This window comes from Phaethon aethereus, assembly GCF_964289735.1.
Source record: "Phaethon aethereus genome assembly, chromosome: Z".
In the NCBI taxonomy this organism is placed as follows: Eukaryota; Metazoa; Chordata; class Aves; order Phaethontiformes; family Phaethontidae; genus Phaethon; species Phaethon aethereus.
In genome coordinates this window covers 23,020,011-23,043,458 of record NC_138577.1, presented here as the reverse complement: position 1 = coordinate 23,043,458, position 23,448 = coordinate 23,020,011, and the positions used below count along the sequence as shown (strand labels likewise).

Here is a 23,448-nt window from a genome sequence, read left to right as displayed (position 1 = left end):
CATGCCCAGTGTTGCACTGCACTGGCAATACTGAAATGCTTGCATCCAATGTATGCAATTTATACATCCACGACAACATGAAGTTTCTGGCTACTGTCATCTCTGTTGGTATTTAACAGTCAGTGCAGATTCAGTTTCTTTGAGATTTATTCTGAAACATGGTTTTCTTATGCCTGGTACGTTGTGTAATACGGGAAAATTCAGACAGGCAAAAATGAAATAAAGACTTCAGAACTAATAAGTTAACCCATACATTGGGGAGAAATTTAGAATCTGTGAACATGAGAACACACTGTATCTCCCCTTCCTGTTGTCAGGTTATTTAGGAGAAGGCAGTCTCACATAATTTTAAGTGGAGTCATAGCTGATGTATTATATATACATTTCTTTTGATCACATTTTCCCCCGTCTGGGGAGGAGGGGGTGGGAAGTCAGAGGTGTAGCTTCTTTGAACCGTGATTGTTACAATATTAGTTACGGACTGGGGAGGTGATGTCTTGACGTTCTTCATCTGACACACAATCCAAGTATGATTGTGTGTCAAATTAAGCCAAATATGATAATATTTTGAAATTTGCATTTGTATAAAAGCAAAATTTTTAATCCTATCTACATTCAGTTCAACTGCTGTAAGTAAGAGAGTGAAGAGGAAAAAAAATCCCCGTGTTACAGAAGCTTATAGTTTTTAGGCTGATGCCATAGGGTTTATCAAGTACATCTTGAATTGCGCAAAATCTAGGTTTCTAGTGTAAAATAGGCAGGCAGCTATAGTTCACAGAGAGATAGCTAGACAGCTGTGAGGAGCAGTTCTCTCTATCTTAAAATAGATGTCTGAATCATGGAAATAGACTACCCCAGCAAGTACCTATCAGAGTTGGCTATAGCGGGAGCCTAGCTGAACAGTTTAAATCAGCAACCAAACCTTCCGACAGCACAAGGCTAGTGAGAAAACTAATTTCTTAGTGTGCCCTGTTTAGCTCTCAGTGAATAATTCATGGCAAGTGATGTACTCTCAATTTAACCTTCATTTGTGCTCTCCAGCTTTTTTTCTTTAAATTACAGTTTTGAGTTTGACAATTTTGTGTTAAAAATCAAGCAGATATCCTGAGTGTTCCTATAAAATGTTTGCTTTTTTCTTTCTCCTCCTTACACCAGCTAGATTAAGTCTTTGGAGTTTTTCATACCTTGAAAACAAATAGGAGTTTTTTGAAACACAAATGCCCTAGAGAACAGTTCCTCGTCAAGAAAAGTTTGGTAGCACGATGAATAATTTATATTTAATTTTACTTCCTCACATTTTTCTGAAGGACTTAAAAGTATGGATGATGTCATTCTACCAAACAAGAGTCTCAGCTGTGTCTGACTTACTCAGGTTATGATCCAATACCTGTGGATGCCAAGTTTCCAGTGAAGAATACGGGGAAATCCACTCTCCTGTTTTGCAGAGAACTGTGCTGTTACACTGGTGTAAATACCCCACCTCACATTTGTTTTCAGGAAAACTTTCTGATAGTAAAAGTTGATTGCTTTGCTGCTTCCAAAAAGACATAAACGTTACTGAAACATACTCATTTTAGAGTATGCGTGGTTGGAGAATACAGTTTGCTGTTCATGGTAGATATATACCCTACAAAATATCATTGTCCTCAAAGTAGTAAGCCTGACACTTGACAGTAACTTTGTCCAGGACCAGCCCTATTTATGAAATATTTCTAAAACAAATACAGTTCTCTCTTGCTTTTCCTAGCAGCCACTGCTTCATTAACAAAAGAGAAAAAACGTTAGTCTTTACCTTTTTTTAACCAAAAAGACTGACATGTTGCACTTGGAAAACATAGCTACTGCTTAACTTTGTACTGACTTAAGTATGAGCCAGCGATGTTTATTTTTTAAGCAATTATTCAGCTAAGATATTGTAGTTCAAGATTGTGTGGAGCAAATAGTTGAAAAACAGAAGGCCTGATGGAAACATTGAAAGATTTTCCCTTTTAACAGTGTAATTAGTGCTGTAATTATTGCAGTACATCCATTTGGAGCTGACAGAAGACTTATGTTTTTATAAAACAAAACATATTTTTATGGCGTTTTATATATATATATGCACACACAAACACATGGTTTAATATCTGATTTTCTTATTTCTTACTTTAAAAAAAAGAGAAAAACAACCTGACACACTAGGCAGCCTTAGCTCAGCTCAAGTCTAAAGTCTTCCAGTGGGCTAGTATTTAATTTTAGGCTATTCACTATTATCCAGTATTAGTCAAACATTAGGAGGTACCTTTTTTCCCAAACTTAATGCTAGATGTAACCATAGACCACAGCCATAGCTGATAGCACGAGCTCACACTGTTTTACTGGAATATAACGTTTGTCAGAAAAAAATAATTCTCCTACTCCTAAAAATTATCCCTTTTTTTTTTCCCCCTTTTTGAATCTCTAGCAATGAAGCTTTACGCGGGTAGTAGATCTGTTCTGATAAAGCTTTATTTCTGCAACTGTGGACCAGCAATGGTCAGTTAGTACTGAATTTGCTAACCTCTAATTGCATAACTGACTGACTCAATGAAAATTGGGCCAGAATAAAGGCAGAGGGACATGTTTTAAGCCCAGCATGTATCAAGAACCTGGCTTTGCTAAGTAAGGGAGCGAGGCACTGCAAGGCCTCTCTCCGAGACGTGCCTCGCTTGCTGCTCACAGTACAGCTCAGGCAGCAGGACGTGGCAGTGTCAGAAGGTACCGAGACTGAGCATCCTCAGACAGATTGGCAATTCTGCCAGTCATGGCAGAACAGGGTATCCTCAATCAGGCCCTCTTTGCCAAGCTACCTATAAGGAGTTTTGCACGACTGAGTCTGGGTAAAGTCTTTGTAGAGCACACAGTAACTTTATTTACACTGTAATCACTAAGCAAATAAACGATATTTATTCATAAGCCGGGAAGCTTGATCCAGGCAGCTAAACGTAAATGAATATAGAAAGGAAGCACTAATGATGTCTGTTGTATTTCTTCTGTGCCCTTTGGTTTCCCTTTTTCCATACTGAAGAATTCTAAGCTGTAATTATTATTACATTTTTCTGTTCTTTTACTTACGCAGTTATGTATACTTTTCTCCTCTTTGATAAGGTCGCTCCAGTCAAAAGGGAATGTGCTGTTATTCCCTGGTATTCCGTCAACACCCTACAAAAGAACATATTTTAAATCAATTGCTATGGTGAGCAGTGGCAAAATCTTCTGGTGGGTCAAAAATTTTCCTCTGTAATTCTCTGGCTTAATGCTTGTTATTGAAAGATGTCTCTTCTGAACATACACCTGCAGTACTAGTTCCCAGATCCACCTGCCCAGATCCACCCATGCAGGTAATACAAGAACATCTTGTTCATCTTTTCTGTCCTGTCTTGTCCTGCAGTACTGGACATGCAAGGACAAACTAGTGCTGTGGATGAACTAGGATGAACTGTGCAACTCACAGTTTAGCAAAACCAACTGGTATGGTGCTGAGCTTGTGAGATAGTGTTTCCTATTGTGGCGTATATGCTCCTAGAAACTAGAAAAGGTTGGGTTCAGATCTCAGTGCATATTCTTTGTTGAAAACTGTACTTCATATAAATATGTAAACTGGGAAGCGTATATGAAGAAAAGAAAGAGAAGGTAGAAAATGTACAGAAGACAGAATCACAGAATCACAGAATCACAGAATCACTAGGTTGGAAAGGACCTTTAAGATCATCAAGTCCAACCATTAATCCAGAACCACCATGTCCCCTAAACCATGTCCTGAAGCGCCACATCCACACGTTTTTTGAACACTTCCAGGGATGGCGACTCCACCACCTCCCTGGGCAGCCTGTTCCAATGCCTGACCACCCTCTCAGTGAAGAAATTTTTCCTAATATCCAATCTAAACCTCCCCTGGCGCAACTTGAGGCCATTTCCTCTTGTCCTATCACTAGTTACTTGGGAGAAGAGACCAGCACCCTCGTTGCCACAACCCCCTTTCAGGTAGTTGTAGAGTGCGATAAGGTCTCCCCTCAGCCTCCTCTTCTCCAGACTAAACAACCCCAGTTCCCTCAGCCGCTCCTCATAAGACTTGTGCTCCAGCCCCCTCACCAGCTTCGTTGCCCTTCTCTGGACACGCTCCAGCACCTCAACATCCTTCTTGTAGTGAGGGGCCCAAAACTGAACACAGTATTCAAGGTGCGGCCTCACCAGTGCCGAGTACAGGGGCACAATCACTTCCCTACTCCTGCTGGCCACACTATTCCTGATACAGGCCAGGACGCTGTTGGCCTTCTTGGCCACCTGGGCACACTGCCGGCTCATATTCAGCCGGCTGTCAACCAGCACCCCCAGGTCCCTTTCCGCCGGGCAGCTCTCCAGCCTCTCCTCCCCAAGCCTGTAGCATTGCATGGGGTTGTTGTGGCCAAAGTGCAGGACCCTGCACTTGGCCTTATTAAACCTCATACAGTTGGCCTCTGCCCATCGATCCAGCCTGTCCAGATCCCTCTGCAGAGCCCTCCTACCCTCCAGCAGATCAACACTCCCACCCAGCTTGGTGTCATCTGCAAACTTACTGAGGGAGCACTCGATCTCCTCATCCAGATCATCTATAAAGATATTGAACAAGACTGGTCCCAGAACCGAGCCCTGGGGAACACCACTCGTGACCGGCCGCCAGCCGGATTTAACGCCATTCACCACAACTCTCTGGGCTCGGCCATCCAGCCAGTTCCTCACCCAGCGAAGAGTAAACCCGTCTAAGCCACGAGCCACCAGTTTCTCCAGGAGAATGCTGTGGGAGATGCTGTCAAAGGCTTTACTAAAGTCCAGGTAGATAACGTCCACTGCCTTTCCCTCATCCACTAGGCGGGTCACCTGGTCATAGAAGGAGATCAGGTTGGTCAAGCAGGACCTGCCTTTCATGAACCCATGCTGGCTGGGCCTGATCCTTTGGCTGTTCTGCAGATGCCCTGTGAGCACTCTCAAAACCAACCGCTCCATAATCTTCCCTGGAACAGAGGTCAGGCTGACAGGCCTGTAGTTCCCAGGATCCTCCTTCCGGCCTTTCTTGTAGACGGGCATCACATTGGCAAGCCTCCAGTCTTCTGGGATCTCCCCTGTTAACCAGGACTGCTGATAAACAATGGAGAGTGGCTTGGCAAGCTCCTCCGCCAGCTCTCTCAGTACTCTTGGGTGGATCCCATCAGGCCCCATAGACTTGTGGGTGTCCAGGTGGCTTAGCATGTCCTTGACTGCTTCCTCCTGGATTATGAGGAGTACATTGTGCTCTCCATCCCCGTCTTCCAGCTCAGGGGGCTGAATATCCTGTGGATACCTGGAGTGGCTATTAAAGACTGAGGCGAAGAAGGCATTAAGTACCTCAGCCTTGTCCTCGTCCTTGGAGACAATGTTCCCCGCCATATCCAGTAGGGGATGGAGATTCCCCTTGCCCCTCTTTTTGTTGTTAATATATTTGTAAAAACATTTTTTATTATCCTTTACGACTGTGGCCAGACTGAGCTCTAGCTGGGCTTTTGCCTTTCTAATTTTGTTCCTGCTTGACCTAACGAGATCCTTGTACTCTTCATGAGTTGCCTTCCCCTTCTTCCAGAGGTGATAAACTCTCCTCTTTTTCCTGAGTCCCAGCAAAATCTCCCTGTTCAGCCAGGCCGGTCGCCTTCCCCGCCAGCTCTTCTTACGGCACATGGGGACCGCCTGCTCCTGTGCCTTTAAGATTTCCTTCTTGAAGACTGTCCAGCCTTCCTGGACCCCTTTGTCCTTCAGGACTGTCTCCCAAGGGACTCTCTCAACCAGTGACCTGAACAGGCCAAAGTCTGCCCTCGGAAGTCCATGGTAGCAGTTTTGCTGACCCCTCTCCTTACTTCACTCACAACTGAGAATTCTATCATGTCATGGTCGCTAAGCCCAAGACGGCCTCCGACCACCACATCTCTCACCAGTCCTTCTCTGTTTGTAAACAGCAGGTCCAGCAAGGCACCTCCCCTGGTGGGCTCACTCACCAGCTGTGTCAGGAAGTTATCCTCCACACACTCCAGGAACCTCCTAGACTGTTTCCTCTCTGCCATGTTGTACTTCCAGCAGATGTCCGGTAGGTTGAAGTCCCCCACAAGAACAAGGGCCAGCGAATGCGAGACCTCCGCCAGTCGCTTATAGAATGTCTCATCCGTCTCTTCATCCTGGCTGGGTGGCCTGTAACAGACTCCCAGCAGGATGTCTGCCTCATTGGCCTTCCCCCTCATCCTTACCCACAAGCACTCTACTTGGTCTTCACAATCTTCGATTTCTATGCAATCAAAACACTCCCTAACATACAGAGCCACCCCACCGCCTCTCCTTCCCTGCCTATCCCTTCGGAAGAGCTTATAGCCATCCATTGCAGCACTCCAGTCATGAGAAGCATCCCACCACGTTTCTGTGATGGCAACTACGTCATAGCTGTCGCGCTGCACAATGGCTTCCAGCTCCTCCTGTTTGGTGCCCATGCTGCGTGCATTGGTGTAGATGCACCTGAGCCGGGCTATCGATTTCAACTCTGGCACGTTGAACCTACCCCTAGGTTCAACTCTAGTGAGCCCCGTTTTATCCCCTCCCCCTTCCAATTCTAGTTTAAAGCCCTCTCAATGAGGCCTGCCAGCTCATGAGCAAGAATCCTTTTGCCCCTCGGCGTCAGTTGCACTCCATCAGCTGCGAGGAGGCCTGGTGCCGTGTAAAACGCCCCGTGGTCAAAGAACCCAAAATTCTGACGACGGCACCAGCCCCTGAACAGGTGCAACAGCAGCCAAGCAATGCCAGGGATAGACCTGAGTGAATGAGCCCAGCTCAGCGGTTTTAGATACACTTTAATAATCCTATCTGGAATAAATTTATGATGAAACTAAGACTGCACATCAAGAAACAGCAGATTGTTGTATACCTTTTATTTGCTAATGTGCGTTCCAAACAACATACTTAAGAGACCAGTCATTCTTTACATGTTAAGACTTGACATTAGGCTTCCAGGATTCTGCTTCTCTTGATATATTGCCAGTGTCCCTACGTGTCCTAAAGCAATGCATATTTGTGAGAAATTCCTGAGTTTGTTACCCCAGTAAACAAGAAAAGTGGTATCAGCTGTTGCAGGTTTAACTTAAAATGTTAAACTCTCATCAGTTACCAACATTAAGGTCTTATCAATGTTAAAGTCTTATCAGACTACAGGGGTTTTCACTTTGTCTTAAAAAGGAAGACTGTGAATCTATTTCTTTAGCTTGTATACAACAGCAGTAATAACCTGGCACCTATTGTATGTTTTCCGCCCTTTGTAGTGCAAGTGCTTTTCAAGCAGCATGATGTGCGTTATCCCTGTTTTTCAAATGAGGGAGCCAAAACTCAGAATGTTTAAGCAAATTTTCCATACTTTCAAGGCAAAGATGTTCCCAAGCATGGAACCTCGTTCCCTGGGCCATGCTTTTCCAATTCATTTTAATTTTCAATTTTGTGCGATGTAACACTGGTTTAATTCAATTAGTTACAATTTGAAGGTGAGTAACATAAGATGCAACATTCTCAGTGCGGTTGGATCCTGCACATACTTTATTATTGGTGTTTTAATTACTTCTGTATCTTTCTTCTTTACACAGTTTAACTATACAACGAAAACCCCAGTTGGCAGATACATACAAATAAAAAGTATTGTTGCTTTTCTTGCTGCTTTTATTATTAGCATATGTAGCAGTACTGAATAGCTCCATCTTTTAGTATTTTCATTAATTTAAAATCTTTGCTTCCTTATTTTCAATATGCAACCTACACTTGCCTTAACTGTGATGGCATACCAACAAGAGCTCAGTTCAAGAGCCTTTATTCCTGCCACCCTAAAACAGTGTTCCAAAAAGGAAATGTGATTTTTTTGAAGTTACAGAATTACATGTACAATTTGGGTGCCACAAATGCCTGTTGCATTTGTCTCAATTAAATGCTTGTATTTATGTACTATGTATATTATATGTGCATCTATACAGCCATGCATATCTTTTTATAAACATGTGGTATACAATAATGAATATGCTCATATGTATCTTTATAGTACTTTAAATATATATCTGTACATAATTTGCATCTTGGAATTTTGGATTTAGTAACATAAAATGCAGTAGCTCTTGCTCGTAAAATACTGTTCTGGGAAAAAAAGAATGCTTCCAATTAACACAGATACATTTCCATCTTCTGTTATGTAAGTCTTAGCTCTTATAATGAAACTAGTTCCAATACTGTGATTTCTTATGTCTTTGAGAAATTTCATTTACTTCTCCTACTGATGGCTTCTTACTGACTATTTGAACAAAGAATTAATTGATAGCACAGTTTTCCATTGCTATCAGAGTGCAATGGCCATTTCTCTCTTTATTCTCTTAATTTCTCTCTCTTAATTTCTCAAATTATGAGAAATAGAGAATTACCTTATTTGACCCCATACCAAGACCTGGGGCCTAAAATAAATGCTGTGTCATCTACTGTGAGCACAGTGGGCTGGTATGCTCTTATCTTTATTTAAATCTTAGATAAAACTGCCATTGGTATTAATGGTAGCACAACAGGTTTTATATACGAACTGGAAGCTGTTGCTAGCTGCCAAAGTTAGTCTAACAGTTTCTCTAGAATCTTCCCTAGAAAAGATTTGTCTTTCTCATACTATGAAATCCCTGGGTTCCCTGCAAAAATCTTTTCCTACTAATGGAGCTGAGAAATCACAGACAATTGATTTTTGCTTTTGCTTGCAAGTTACCAATCCAGATGAAAATTTAAGGGTTTTTTTGATTGCTTATTGTTGCTCTTTTTTATGCCTCATTTTCTGAAACTACCCTTTTTTTTTTCCCCCGTTTCACCAAGGTCAATTTTTGAAGTTCACATAAAACTAACATTCCCTGGAGGACTGTGAGCAGTCCCTCCTACTCATACATTCCTTTTCGCAGGAAGCCTACGCTTCTAAGGTTGCTACCTGAGGACAGGCTCTGATTTGACAGCTTGGAATATGGTTGCAATACTGTAGTCTTCTTGTTGCTTATTATTATATATTTTATAATAGCAGCTGGTCTGAAGTTGGCAGGCACTTGGAGGGCAGGGCTTTATTTCTAAGGAGCTGATGAAGGAGACCAAAAAAGAAAGCATGCTAGCAATAGGTGTTAGTATTGACCTCTGTTGGTGATCTGCATCTCCATCAGACTTTTTGTTCTGTATCGGCATTGAAAAACACTACCTTAATTATATAAGTATCTGTAACTACAGTGTATTTATATTGTAAAGTAGTATTTAGTTTACATATATATACACTACAGTATATTTCTAGTTACATTTCTATTAAGTAAGAGGCAGGACCTTGACTGTTCAGCTTTTGAGAAAAAAACATCCTGAGATACCTACTGTGTGGCACAACAGAAGTAGTCCTTGAATATTCTATTCCCGTATGGTATTGTGAAACCACTTAGTCAAAAGCTTTATTTTCTTTCATTTTGTTTTTCTTCACTGATACAGGAATAATGTTGATATTTATCAATAATAAACAATCAGGCAAACATTAAAAAAAAAAGCTTTAAAATGGCCAGCCATTCTGTAATAGCCCAGTAAGTACCTCTATTTCATACGGGTTTTGTTTTCCTTCGTGACCTATTCCATCTCTTTAAGGAATAAAAAAGTTTCAGAACACGGTGCCTGATTTATGTTGCACTTCTATAGATGTGTGGCCTGCACAGTGACAGACACAACTGTTACTGAAGGTCCCATGACTGTCTGACCCTTTCAGCTAAATTTACCACAGAGGCATTTTCCACTCTTTGAGGTTAACTTTATGATTCCACAGGACGAAAGGTCCTGCGTTAAGCGCTAGGTGATATTTGAAAGACAGGTGCCAGAAAACATAAAGAACAGAATGCTTAGCAAGAAACATTATTAACATTCCTTCTGCTGTTGTAGGGCACTTTATATGCAGATGACCGGCACAAGCCTCCAGGGCAGTTAGGATCTTTCCTGTTGATACACAATGTAGTCTGTAATGCGTTTTATTGTACTGTTATAAAATAAAGTGCAAAGGTTCTAGAGAGCTTTACACACTTCACGCACATTCCTGTTTGATGAATTTTTTTGTATTTTAACACATAGCCGGTTTATTATGTTTTCGTTTTATTTGCCAAACCTATATAAGTATTATAAATAGAATTTTTAGTGCTTGCTTTCATTATTAACCTAGCTGCACTACCATCAAAAGTAATATACTGCAACACTTGTAAAGACTGTACAAAAGAATGGCTATTATGCATGTAACCACTTGTTGAGCAATAACTTTGCTCTTTCACTTTAAAAACAGTTCTAACACAGTTCAGAGCAAATTCAGAATTTGTAGCTTAAATGGTATATTCACTATCCAGTTCTCTGCATTTTTTTCCTTTTCCAATGCTGAAATTGCCAAATACGCTTACATTAATATTTCCTAAAAGGTATTAACTCTCAAAGCTAAGTTTTTGGCTAGATATTATAAATGCAAGTTTGTTTGTAATGCATAAACTATTAATGTATTTATTGTAACAGGAAAAGATCTCTTTATGCAGTAGAGAGAACGTCATGTTAGAGTTCTTTTGCTGAGGCATTTTGTCCTTCAGTGATTTATAACAATAGCTGTCTGTATGTGTGTTTTACTTTAACAGTCAACAAGGAATTTTATTTTTACTTAACTTCCCCACAGTGTTTTGAATGTCTTTCAGACCAGGAATACTTTCTGTTTTGTCAAGTTACACAGTAGTACTTATTCACAGTATGTAGGCAAGGGTTAGGAGAAAAAGAAAGGGAGGAATTACATTTCTAGGTAAGGCTTTTAGTTAACTTGGAATCAAAAATCTTTGTTTCTTTCTTTCCTCCACAGAGACTAATTTATCTAGCACGTCTCTAAGTGGAAATTCCCTGCAAACTCACTAATGTTACTGTAACTTACATTAATCTTTTCCTTTCATTTATTATCCATCAGTATTGTAGCTTTTTTTAAAAAAAAAAAAACAACCGTGACTGACCTTTAAACCTGTTGTTATCAGACTGCAAGAAAGAGATAGAGACTCCTTTCAGCTGCCTTCGTTCCCATGTGACCTGCAGGGAGAATAGATTCAAAATAGCCTAGTTCCTCCCAGGGCAATACAAGACAGAAGAGAAAGGCACTGTCATTTCCGAACAGCACAGTGCTAGAGTAAATTCAGCGTGAAAAAGGAAGGAGTTGCAGCGTGTTAGAATTCTTCCTCCACAGCCTGGATTATTACAGGAGATGGATTTCAAGGGTTTTAAAAAGCAGAGGATTTAAAAAAATACTTTGAAATGGAGTACTTTACCAACAAGATTTGTAAGGACAATTGATGTTTGACTGCTAGAAATACTGAAGGAATTTTTCAAAATGAGCATTGTTATGAAGCCAAGATCCAGATCTACCAGCTCCTTAAGGACTGCCGACGCAATGTGGTAACGTGTTTGGTTTGTTTCTTTCAAGATCCCCTTCCTATTATAACACACAGACACGTCCCAAGAAAGTCACAGGGTTTAATTTTGACTTGATAGATTTTGCATGGTTACTGAAGATGTTCAGCTGATGACTTTCACAATTAATAGCAAAAAAGCCAAAATAATGTAGCTTTTTCTTGTACAATAGTATATGTATAATTTTTTTAATGAGAACCCACTACATATGTTTTTTTAACCCATTACATACATTGTTGCCATTCAGTAGTCAGGTTCAGTCCTTGCACTTACAGGCACCTTCCAGAAATCTTCAGTGAATTTATTTCAGGGACAAAATTATAATATAAAGCTTGCAGTTCTGGAGTCTGGAGGGTAAAATGAAGCTATAGTTTGTGTGAGCTATTTTGGGATACTTACATGTAATTTTGCTGCATAAATAGACTGACTGGTAGAGATAAGTGTCCTGGGAGGAGACAGACTTTATAGTGGCATCTGAGACTGTGCTGTGTTATGCTTCATGCATTTCCCCTCCTCTGAGGCTCAGAGGAGTTGAAGCAGACTCTAATAATGATCTGTGTGTATATTTTTCTTGCAGATTTTTTCAGTTAGTAATCAGCAAAGTTCTGTCTTCTGATTTTTTTTTTGTGTGTGTGTGAGAACTTTATATAGCTTAGTAGGCACCAACCGGACAGGTTTCTATTAGGTATGTGAAATAAAATCCCTCTTCTCTTTTAATGTCTCCCAGGAAATCCCAAGATTTCCTCTTTCTGTGTTTTTAATAAAATCACCATCATTTTAATAAACACATAATAGACTAATTGTTCAGGGCTATATTTAACTGGTATAAAATGGTGTTTAAAATAAATGGCTGATGTGTTACTGTGGGATAGGCTAGTAACTAACTGCCTTTCTTCGTGAGGAAATATATCGAGTTGATTCAACATTAGCCTATTTAAAACTTTATGTTTCAAATAGTCTTCGTTCTGAGTTAAAGCCACGTCAGTACTACCATTAAAGGAGTTAGTAATTTTTTCTAGTTATCCTTTACATAAACCACTTTGTATTCAAAGAAAATGAAATAACTACACAACTCAAGCTAAAGAGTAGTCCCAATTGTTCTCAGAAACTGCTAAGGAAGAGTTTTCCTGAAACAACTGCAGTAAGTTGCGGCTCTATATCTTTATTAAAATGTAATAAGGTAATACAATGTTGGTGAACTATATATTGCTGAAGTGTTACGCTGCGCAGGGTGTCTCCAAGGCAGTGAGCTAAAACATACATGCGTTAATTGCTACGTACAGCTATGCAAATAAATTGGTATCTTTCCGATTAATTCTTCTGCCTTTCAATTACTTCTTCTTCGACTGCTTCCATCGATTTTTTCAGGAAGAAATCATTTCAAAGAAAATAAGTCCTTGTAGACGATGCATCAGGCTGATCTGACCACCAAGTATTCTGCCTAAAACACCTGCCTGCCTCCCTTTTGTTGCCGATGCCTTCGGTCGCGAGGCCGCTCTGGTGGGTGAGGGTACCCGATCTGCGCATCGGGAGCTGGGCGTCCCCTGCCACCCTGCCGCTCGGACGCCCCGCCCGAGCTGGGGGGGGACTCGGGGCGGACCCTCGGGGGCTGACAGGCAAGGTACCTGCCGTTCTCCGGCAGCGGGGGGCGAAGCCGGGCGGGCCCAGCCCCGGCCAGCGAGCAGAGAGGAGCTGGCGTGCAGAGCAGGGAGAGATCGCAGCTCCCGGCTACCTCCGAGGAGGTGGCAGCTCAGGCCGGCCCACCCTACCCGCGCCACCCAACAGAGTAACCTTCACGCTGGGCCTGAGCAGGACCCGTTTCCAAATCACCTGAGTGACTTCGGAGGGTCTTCTTCATCTGCAGGCTCGGGAGCCTGCAGGTTTGTCCCCATGGGTCAGCGCTGCAGTCCTGTGGGGTGGAATAGGGACGCTACAGTCCTGCCACAGTGCTAAACAGCACTGAAATGCTTAGGGACACGTAACGTGGTGAAGGCAAGAGCACTGGTGGATGTTCAGGCCAGGAGACAAGGAGAGCTGGAGCATGTAATTCTCCTTTCTCCTTCTGTTAACATAGCAACCCTGCTGTGTATTGGAGGAGCAGGGATGATGGGGGGGGGTAGGAGAAGATGGGAGACTGTGAGAAGAGAAGCCACAGGGGACTTTGTGGGTCCCGGGAGCCCAGGGACTGAGTGACAGGGCTGTACTGAAGTATGGATAACCCTCTTGCAAGGGTTTGAGAGAAACGGTCCCAGGATGTCCTTGCACTGCAGTTTCCCATGGGAACAAAGATCCCATGAAGAACAGAAACCAGGCTCCCAACACAGAGACCAGTGAGGGGAGGGAGGAGACTTAAGGCAAGGCAGAGAAACCTCTGCTCTTGATTCCCTGAAATCACACTCACCCTCTGTCCAAAAGATGCAGTAACTTCAGGGTATGTGCTAAAAGCATGATTCTCTTTTCAGTATCAATATTACAAAGCATCCAAAAGATATCACTGCTTGGTAGTGTGCAGAGGTGCACCAGCGGGCTTTGGGGAGGTGCAGGTGAGCCCAGGCTGTGCTGATGCTTCCCCTTGCAAAGTCAGCTCGGCTGGGGCTGGCTGCTGCTTAGCCTGATGGTAGTGTCTACAGGCAAACCTTCTCTTTCTGAGGCACCTTTGAAAGTTTCTTGTCATGTTATAGTGACTGAAGTAAAAGCAGATGGTTGGTATTTATGCAAAATAAGAAAGTGACTTATTTAAGGACTATTACCTTTTATGTTAATGCTGCTCAATTCTGCCACTGATTCCGAACTTCAGGATGTGATTGTGAAGTATGGTTGTGAATCGGAACATTTCTGGAGAATAGGCTAGAAGGGGTAAATGATGGTACAGACTTTTCAGTGAAGACGACTGATTTGTCTTGTTATTCCTGAGAAGAAATAAAAAGGTAGTAAGGAAACTCACTGTAGGGTAAAACCTTGGCTGAGACAGGAGTATGTGCATTCAAATGAGACTATGAATCCACTTTCTTGACTATCTGCCACTGAACAATAAAGCAGTAGCATTCACAGGAAAATGTTGTATTTCTGTTGTTTTTTTTCTTTTGTAATGACAGAAAAGTTTGAGCTTATAAAAAATACTATTTTGAAGGAAGTGAATTAAAATTTTGGAAGTTTGAGAGAGGAGCTGATGGCAAGTAAAGCAAGCAGACAAGGTGGTTGGACAACAGCTTACTGGCTGGAAAAGGTACAGCTGATCAGATTTTAGAACTTACTAATTTTTTCATTATACGGATAATTAGCTCAAAGAGCTAATAAGCCTCAAGAGTACTGTAGGCTTTTTTCCACAATCCTTTCTGCATGGTGTGTCTAGAGTTGATAGTTATCTATTTGCTTTGTGGGTTGGTCTTCCTTTGTCTTTATTTATTTTTTGTAACATATGCCAGTTCAGGCTTTTCCTGTTTTTTGGAACTTAGGGTTGACTGATCTGTAAGAGGCACATCCCAGCCTTCCCAGTGCCCCTGAACGCAGAGGCCTTCAATGATTCAGTCTGTGGTGTTCTGTAGAACAATGCATCTGTTCTTATTTAACTCCAGAAGTGGGTGATACTGCTTGTCTGCGATATCATGCAGTTGGGTAAATTGGAAATTGCGGAAGGATGTTGTCAAGTATGACTTTCTTGGTCTATAACATATTTATAGATGAGTGGAACAAAACTGATCTATCGGATGAGCATTTCATGACTGAACCCTTAATATGTAGATCACAATAGGGATGCCAAATAAAAGTTTTATTGAATGGACACAAGAAAATGCTTGTAGCCTGACATCAGTGGATAGCGTTGTTTCTGGGACAGAAGAGCTAGGACACAAGAATGGGATGAGATCCAGCTGTGCTGACCTGAGGTAGCTGCACTGGCTTCCTGACTCCACAAAGGAGAACTCTGCCATGAATGTGACCTAGTCTTTTGGTACCCATACCTGGCAGGAGGAAGTTGTGGCTGCATCACACTGCCTGGAGACTGGCCATCCCCAAACAGTTCGGTTCCTTGGTTAATTGGTTGGTGCTTTGCAAGCCTGTTGCCAGTATAAAGACGAATATACATAATAAATGCTATTAAATGAGTGTACATATACCTCAAGGTTATTAGCATCAGACCTGTATTTTCAGTAACTGATGACTTTCAGACTGGGAATCCCAGTGCTGGAGAGATCAAGAGCAAAACCAGAGGATTCCTTGAAGGAGTCTTTTTCCACAGGGCAGGGAACAGTATGTGAATGTAACTGTGAATAATATTAACAGCATGCATACCACTTGGCTGTTGAAGGGTTAAGGTTTTTTATTCCTGTACTGGATGAATCTTTTCTCCTCTCCAGTATTATGATTGTTTGTGGGAGTCAAGTGTGTGTTGTCATTGTTGGCGATATTACCTGTCGCCTGTTGCCATAGCTTATGAAACTACTCTTGAAAAGAGGATTTAATAATTTTCAGTTACACTTTTTAGTAGTTGAAAATGTTGAATATAGTCCATTGGGAAATTTCAGTGCAAGCTACACAGTGTCCAAACTCATGGCGATGCTGAAGTACCAAATATCATATGCAGAATCGGCATATTTCTGACTGATGAAGAAAGCCTGTAAGCCAGAGATGGCCTTTGCTGCATGAAGTCTGACTTCGATGGAATTCATAAGTGACTTCATTTAGCAAAATAGGCTTCATAAGCAGTATGGGCCTCAAATCATGATGACTATAGGAATGAGAGGTGGGATATGTGCTTTTATTTATTCTGCCAGGGTCAGTGCTAATGAGGAAGCCTGCATAGTCAGTATTGCACTCTTTTCCAGTGTGTGATATGTTAAGCAGTGTTATTTTTACAAAATGAAATGGGAGCAACTGCTATTTTCTCTAGTAAATTAAGGGTGGAGTTTGAGGTCATCAAGTATTACATTTTCTAACAATATAAGACATGTCCTACTGGGCCTGACCAGTGGTCTACCTAAAGTAGTATTCTGTCTTCACTTGCAGCAACAGGAGAGCATGAAAGCCTGTCCAATTTCTGCAGCCCATTCCCATCATATTGCCCAGCATCTACTAGTGTTGTATTAGGGATGTTATAGGGTTCATCCTTGCCTGTTCCCTTTAGAGTCCGTCTAAGGACCTGTTGCCCATGGATTTGTCTAATCTCTTTTTTTAATTTCCTGATACTGTCTTCCTCCACAGCTTTGGAAAGCACTTTCTTTACTGTGCTTTAAAGTGCTGTCCTACTGGTTTCAGAAGTGTCCCTTGATTCTGTCATTGTGGCATTTGGTGAAAGATTCTGCATTCACTTTTTCCACAAGCTTCGTGATTTGTAAAGTTCAGTCATAATCTCTTCAGCCTTTTCCTGTAGAAACTGAAGAGTTGTAGCTGCCTTAAATTTTCCTAAAAAGGCTGCTGCCCCATCCCTTGATTATTTTAGCTGCCATTCTCTGTATTTTCTCAAACACCGCTGTGACCTTGAAATACAGAGACCAGACTGCACTCATTACTCAAGATGTGAACACACCAAGAGTGTGTAGTACAGTAGTAAAATTATGTCTACTTTTTTTCTCAGTACCTTTTAATTATGCCTAGTATCCTGTTAGCTTTTTTGACTGCCATTTCAAGTTGAGTCTTTGATTTTAGAGACTTTTTACTGTTTTTTCTTGCCAATATAATCTTTTGTCATGGTCTCACCTCTGCATTTTTTTGTAGCAGAAGTATTAGCCTTGTCAACATAAAATCCAATTACTTTGACATGAGTGTAATAAGAACTGCTGCCTTGAAATAATAAGTGTTTTCTTAAACAAACAAAAATGTTGCAAACCATGCTAATCAGAACAAATCGCAAAGTTTGACTCCCACAAAGAAAAGGCACTTTCTGAGAGACATTCTCTGTCAAACTACGTCCAGAAAAACATGCCTAATATTGTTTCCCCACCGCATGCAAGCACGCGATTTAGTTCTCTGCCACTCACTTTAGTGTACGAACACTCTGCTCACAATGTATTTTCTTGAAGATATAATCTTGTCTTTATAGCACAGTTTGTTCACACATCTTCTCCCTCTGCACATCTATAGATTATCAGGTCATGGACAAAGCTTCGTTCAAATGTAACTGGACCATGAGGCCAGTGGAGACGAGGCACTTCAGTGTCTATCCCTAGCATACTGTAAAGGGCGAAGGCAGCAAGCTTCATGGAGAGCTCACTTGACAGCTCAGCCTGAATGACCAACAGCCCATTTGCAGCTGGTTCAGCTGAGGATAGGAGGTTACTCAAATCTGGATCAATGCTAAGATAGAAGTCCTCTCACTTTTATTTCCCTTCCATTACACCATGGCTGAACTAGCTAGTTGCATTTTTTTTTCCAAGATAAAGGGCACCTTTCTTCCAACACAATTTCCTGAGAAACACAATTACAGTGTAAGGCATAACAGACAGGATTCAGCTCACCTAAAGATAGATGTCTGCCATACCTGAACTAGTAACCAAGAAATACTTGTTTTCAGGGTATGACTTACATCACATGTTTTAGATGTCTGCCTCAGGAGGAGGTATGTTCTCGATGTCACTGATTTTTATCAACAAAAGCTCCACTGAATACAAGAAATATATATAAACAGAATCTAACTTGTATATGTGCACCTGCAGTATGCACATTTAACCAGATTAATTCTTTCTAATGTAACTAACGTCCTTCGATGTTTAGTAGTTGTAGCATTATTTTATAATATAAGGATAGTATTCATCTAAAACAAGGGAAGTGGACTGCAAGACAGGGACTGGAGGAGCAAAGTCTCCCTCACTGTAAGAGAAGACCAGGTTCGAGACAACCTGAACATACTCAAGTCTATGGGACCTGATGAGATGCATCCCCAAGTCCTGAGGGAATTGGCTGATGTAGTTGCCATGATACTCGAAAAGTCCTGGCAGTCAGGTAAAGTCCCTCATGGCTGGAAAAAGGGAAACATTGCACCCATTTTTAAAAAGGGCAGAAAAGGAGGATCTTGGCAACTACCGACCTGTCATCCTCACCTCTGTGCCTGGGAAGATCATGGAGCAGATCCTCCTAGAAGCTATGCTAAGCCACATGGAGGACAAGAAGGTGATTCGAGACAGCCAGCATGGCTTCACCAAGGGCAAGTCCTGCCTGACCATCCTGGTGGCCTTCTATGATGGAGTGACCACATCAGTGGACAAGGGAAGAGCTACAGATGTCATCTCTCTGGACTTCTGTAAGGCCTTTGACACGGTTCCCCACAACATCCTTCTCTCTCCATTGGATAGGTACCAATATGATGGTGGACTGTTGGGTTGATGAGGAATTGTCTGGATGGTCTCATCCAGAGGGTAGTGGTCAGTGGCTCCCTGTCCAGACGGAGATCAGTAACAAGCGGTGTCCCTCAGGGCTCTGTACTGGGACCAGTACTCTTTAATATCTTCATCAGTGACCATAGAGAGTGGGATCAAGTGCACCCTCAGCAAGTTTGCAGAGGACACCAAGCTGAGTAATGCGACTGACACACTTGAGGAATGGGATGCCATCCAGAAGGACCTGGACAAGCTTGAGGAATGGGCCCCTGTGAACCTCATGAAGGTCCTGCACCTGGGTCGAGGCAACCCCTGGTATCAAGACAGGCTGGGGGATGAAGGGATTGAGAGCAGCCCTGCCCAGAAGGACTTGGGGGTACTGCTGCATAAAAAACTGGACGTGAGCCGGCAATGTGCGCTCGCAGCCCAGAAGGACAACCGTATCCTGGACTCCATCCAAAGTAGTGTGGGCAGCAGGTTGAGGGAGGTGATTCTGCCCCTCTACTTTGCTCTGGTGAGACCCCACCTGGAGTCCTGTGTCAAGCTCTGGAGCCCTCAGCACAGGAAAGATGTGGACCTGTTGGAGCGGGTCCAGAGGAGGGCCACCAAAATGACCAGGGGGCTGGAACACCTCTCCTGTGAGGACAGACTGAGAGAGTTGAGGTTGTTTGTCTTGGAGGAAAGAGGGCTCCAGGGGGATCTTTCGGTACTTAAACGGGGCTTAGAAGAAAGATGAGGACAGACTTTTTAGCAGGGCCTGTTGCAATAGGACAAGGGGTGATGGTTTTGAACTAAAAGAGGGTAGATTTAGATTAGGTACCAGGGAGAAATTTTTCACACTGAGGGTGGTGAAACACTGGCACAGGTTGCCCAAAGAGGTGGTAGATACTCCATCACCGGAAACATTCCAGGTCAGGTCGGATGGGACTCTGAGCAACCTGATCTAGTTGAAGATCATTGCAGGGGGACTGGACTAGATGACCTTCAAAGGTCCCTTCCAACCCAAACTAATCTGATTCTATGATTCTGTAAGGTCAGTATGGAATATAATGCCTTGGAATTGTCATGGTTCAGCCCCAGCCGGCAACTAAGCCCCACGCAGCCGCTCGCTCACTCGCCTGCAGTGGGACAGGGGAGAGAATCGGAAGAGTGAAAGTGAGGAAATTCATGGTTTGAGATAAAGACAGTTTAACAGGTAAAGCAAAAGCCACGCACTCAAGCAAAGCAAAACAAGGAATCCATTCACCACTCCCCACGGGCAGGCAGGGGTTCCGCCATCTCCAGGGAAGCAGGGCTCCATCACGTGTAATGGTTCCTTGGGAAGACAAATGCCATCACTCCAACCATCCCTCCGCCCCTTCCTCCTTCTTCACCTGAGCTTTATATACTGACCGTCATGTCATATGGTATGGAATATCCCTTTGGTCAGCTTGGGCCAGCTGTCCTGGCTATGCCCCCTCCCAGCTTCCCATGCACCTGCAGCCTTCTTGCTGGCAGCCCAGCATGAGAAGCTGGACTGTCCTTGACTGCTTAGCAACAAGTCAAAACATCAGCATGTTATCAACATTTTCTCATCCCAAATCCAAAATATAGCCTCATACTAGCTTCTGTGAAGAAAATTAACTCTATCCTGGCTGAAACCAGGACAGGAACACAGCAGCAAGAATAAACCACTTACTTAGGCTGAGCTTAATGTTGAAAGAAACTTATGCTCAAAGTGTGGTCAACTCACATATATCAAGTCACTAAGCAGTGATATCATCATTCTAAATGTAGCACAAATGACTCACCCTCATTACTGTGATTCCTGTCAGATTTCAGCTGTGTTTTTAAGTCACATTACAAAACACAGAAGTAGATCCTGTCCTCCTTCAATTATTGATATTGATGATTCTGTGAAGATGTGTGCATGTATGACTTGAACAGGTGCATGACATGGGTATAGCATGATATGATATGATCTTCTAAATCTGGACATCATAATCATAATCTAAAGTCTGGCCACAGTCATAAAGGATAATAAAAAATGTTTTTACAAATATATTAACAACAAAAAGAGAGGCAAGGAGAATCTCCATCCCCTACTGGATATGGCGGGGAACATTGTCTCCAAGGACGACGACAAGGCTGAGGTACTTAATGCCTTCTTCGCCTCAGTCTTTAATAGCCAGTCCAGGTATCCACAGGGTATTCAGCCCCCTGAGCTGGAAGACGGGGATGGAGAGCACAATGTACTCCTCATATGGATACATGCTAAACCACCTGGACACCCACAAGTCTATGGGGCCTGATGGGATCCACCCGAGAGTACTGAGAGAGCTGGCGGAGGAGCTTGCCAAGCCACTCTCCATCATTTATCAGCAGTCCTGGTTAACAGGGGAGGTCCCAGAAGACTGGGACCTTGCCAATGTGACGCCCATCTACAATAAGGGCCAGAAGGAAGATCCTGGGAACTACAGGCCTGTCAGCCTGACCTCTGTACCGGGGAAGATTATGGAGCGGTTGGTCTTGAGAGTGCTCAGAGGGCACCCGCAGGACAACCAAGGGATCAGGCCCAGCCAGCATGGGTTCATGAAAGGCAGGTCCTGCTTGACCAACCTGATCTCCTTCTATGACCAGGTGACCCGCCTGGTGGATGAGGGAAAGACTGTGGACGTTGTCTACCTGGACTTTAGTAAAGCCTTTGACAGCGTCTCCCACAGCATTCTCCTGGAGAAACTGGCGGCTCGTGGCTTAGACGGGTTTACTCTTCTCTGGGTGAGGAACTGGCTGGATGGCCGAGCCCAGAGAGTTGTGGTGAATGGCGTTAAATCCGGCTGGCGGCCGGTCACAAGTGGTGTTCCCCAGGGCTCAGTCTTGTTCAATATCTTTATTGATGATCTGGATGAGGGAGTCGAGTGCTCCCTCAGTAAGTTTGCAGATGACACCAAGTTGGGTGGGAGTGTTGATCTGCTGGAGGGTAGGAGGGCTCTGCAGAGGGATCTGGACAGGCTGGATCGACGGGCAGAGGCCAACTGTATGAGGTTTAAAAAGGCCAAGTGCAGGGTCCTGCACTTGGGCCACAACAACCCCATGCAACGCTACAGGCTTGGGGAGGAGTGGCTGGAGAGCAGCCCGGCGGAAAGGGACCTGGGGGTGCTGGTTGACAGCCGGCTGAACATGAGCCGGCAGTGTGCCCAGGTGGCCAAGAAGGCCAACAGCGTCCTGGCCTGTATCAGGAATGGTGTGGCCAGCAAGAGTAGGGAGGTGATCGTGCCCCTGTACCCGGCACTGGTGAGGCCGCACCTTGAATACTGGTGGGCCCCTCACTACAAGAAGGATGTTGAGGTGCTGGAGCGTGTCCAGAGAAGGGCAACGAAGATGGTGAGGGGTCTGGAGCACAAGTCTTATGAGGAGCGGCTGAGGGAACTGGGGTTGTTTAGTCTGAAGAAGAGGAGGCTAAGGGGAGACCTTATTGCTCTCTAGAACTACCTGAAAGGGGGTTGTGGCGACGAGGGTGTTGGTCTCTTCTCCCAAGTAACTAGTGATAGGACAAGAGGAAATGGCCTCAAGTTGCACCAGGGGAGGTTTAGATTGGATATTAGGAAAAGTTTCTTCACTGAGAGAGTGGTCAGGCATTGGAACAGGCTGCCCAGGGAGGTCGTGGAGTCGCCATCTCTGGAAGTGTTCAAAAAACGTGTGGATGTGGCGCTTCAGGACATGGTTTAGGGGACATGGTGGCACTGGATTAATGGTTGGACTTGATGATCTTGAAGGTCCTTTCCAACCTAGTGATTCTGTGATTCTGTGAAACATTTTTTTTCACCAACAATTATGAAACATTTTCAAACCTGTTATGTATAAAAAGGACAGAACAGTGCACAGCTTTAGAAGCTATATGGCAGAAACTGATTTTGCTCATCTGACCTCTGTTCCAAGGATTCAAGAAGCACAGAGAGGAACACATGACTTACGTGGTTTTTTTCTCCATTGCATTTGCTAGTTTTGTAATAGCACCTGATGGTGAGATTTAACACTAATACACTCAAAACCTCAAGCACTAAGTGAAAAATACTTTTGTCTATAGATATTTAAAAAACACTTTCCCTTCTATGAAAGTGTTAAGCATTAAAAAAAAGGAAGATTGCTTCAGAAGTATGAGTAACTATCTTTCTTTTTGTCAGAGATTTCAAAGTAATTTCAGCACACATCAGTTGAAAAATCTCAGTTCAGTGGCTTCAGGATGCTTTTTTTCAATTTAATAATTTAAAATTATTATTCAAATCAATTATTTGAGTAAAAACCCTTGTCAGACTAGAAAAAAGGGGTTTATTGTGATGAAAACAGTTTTTATAATTCTGAAATTTGTCCTTAAATTTCTAATAGTAGTAATAACACTTTTGTGAAAAGTTTCAGTTTTGGTGAAATTATATTGTTCAGTTATCAACATTTTGAAGACATTCCCCTGTGTAGTTGTATAAGACCCTACAAACAAATAGCTCTATTACACGTACCCGTAACATGGTTTTATATATATATATATAACAGAAGGACATAGATGCTACATATGTAGAGTGCAAGACAACACATGGCAAAGACCACACTGGTGCCACCTGCACTGGTGGGATGACGCTGCACCGAGGCCAGTTAG

The 23,448-nt window shown here is 42.9% G+C and overlaps 1 protein-coding gene across 7 annotated transcripts in view; it reads left to right on the top strand.

Moving 5' to 3' along the window:
* The window catches only part of PDE4D (phosphodiesterase 4D), a gene marked incomplete at both ends in the record, with an annotated part of 545,358 nt that overhangs the window by 365,766 nt on the left and 156,144 nt on the right, over positions 1 to 23,448 (top strand). Inside the window, one exon of one of the 7 annotated variants that reach the window (XM_082012783.1) lies at positions 11,429 to 11,493. The exons of the other annotated variants lie outside the window; for them this stretch is intronic. Within the exon in view, the coding sequence (XP_081868909.1) occupies positions 11,429 to 11,493 (65 nt within the window). Of the gene's footprint in view, positions 1 to 11,428; positions 11,494 to 23,448 lie in introns of those variants that run through there. 7 annotated transcript variants of the gene reach the window in all.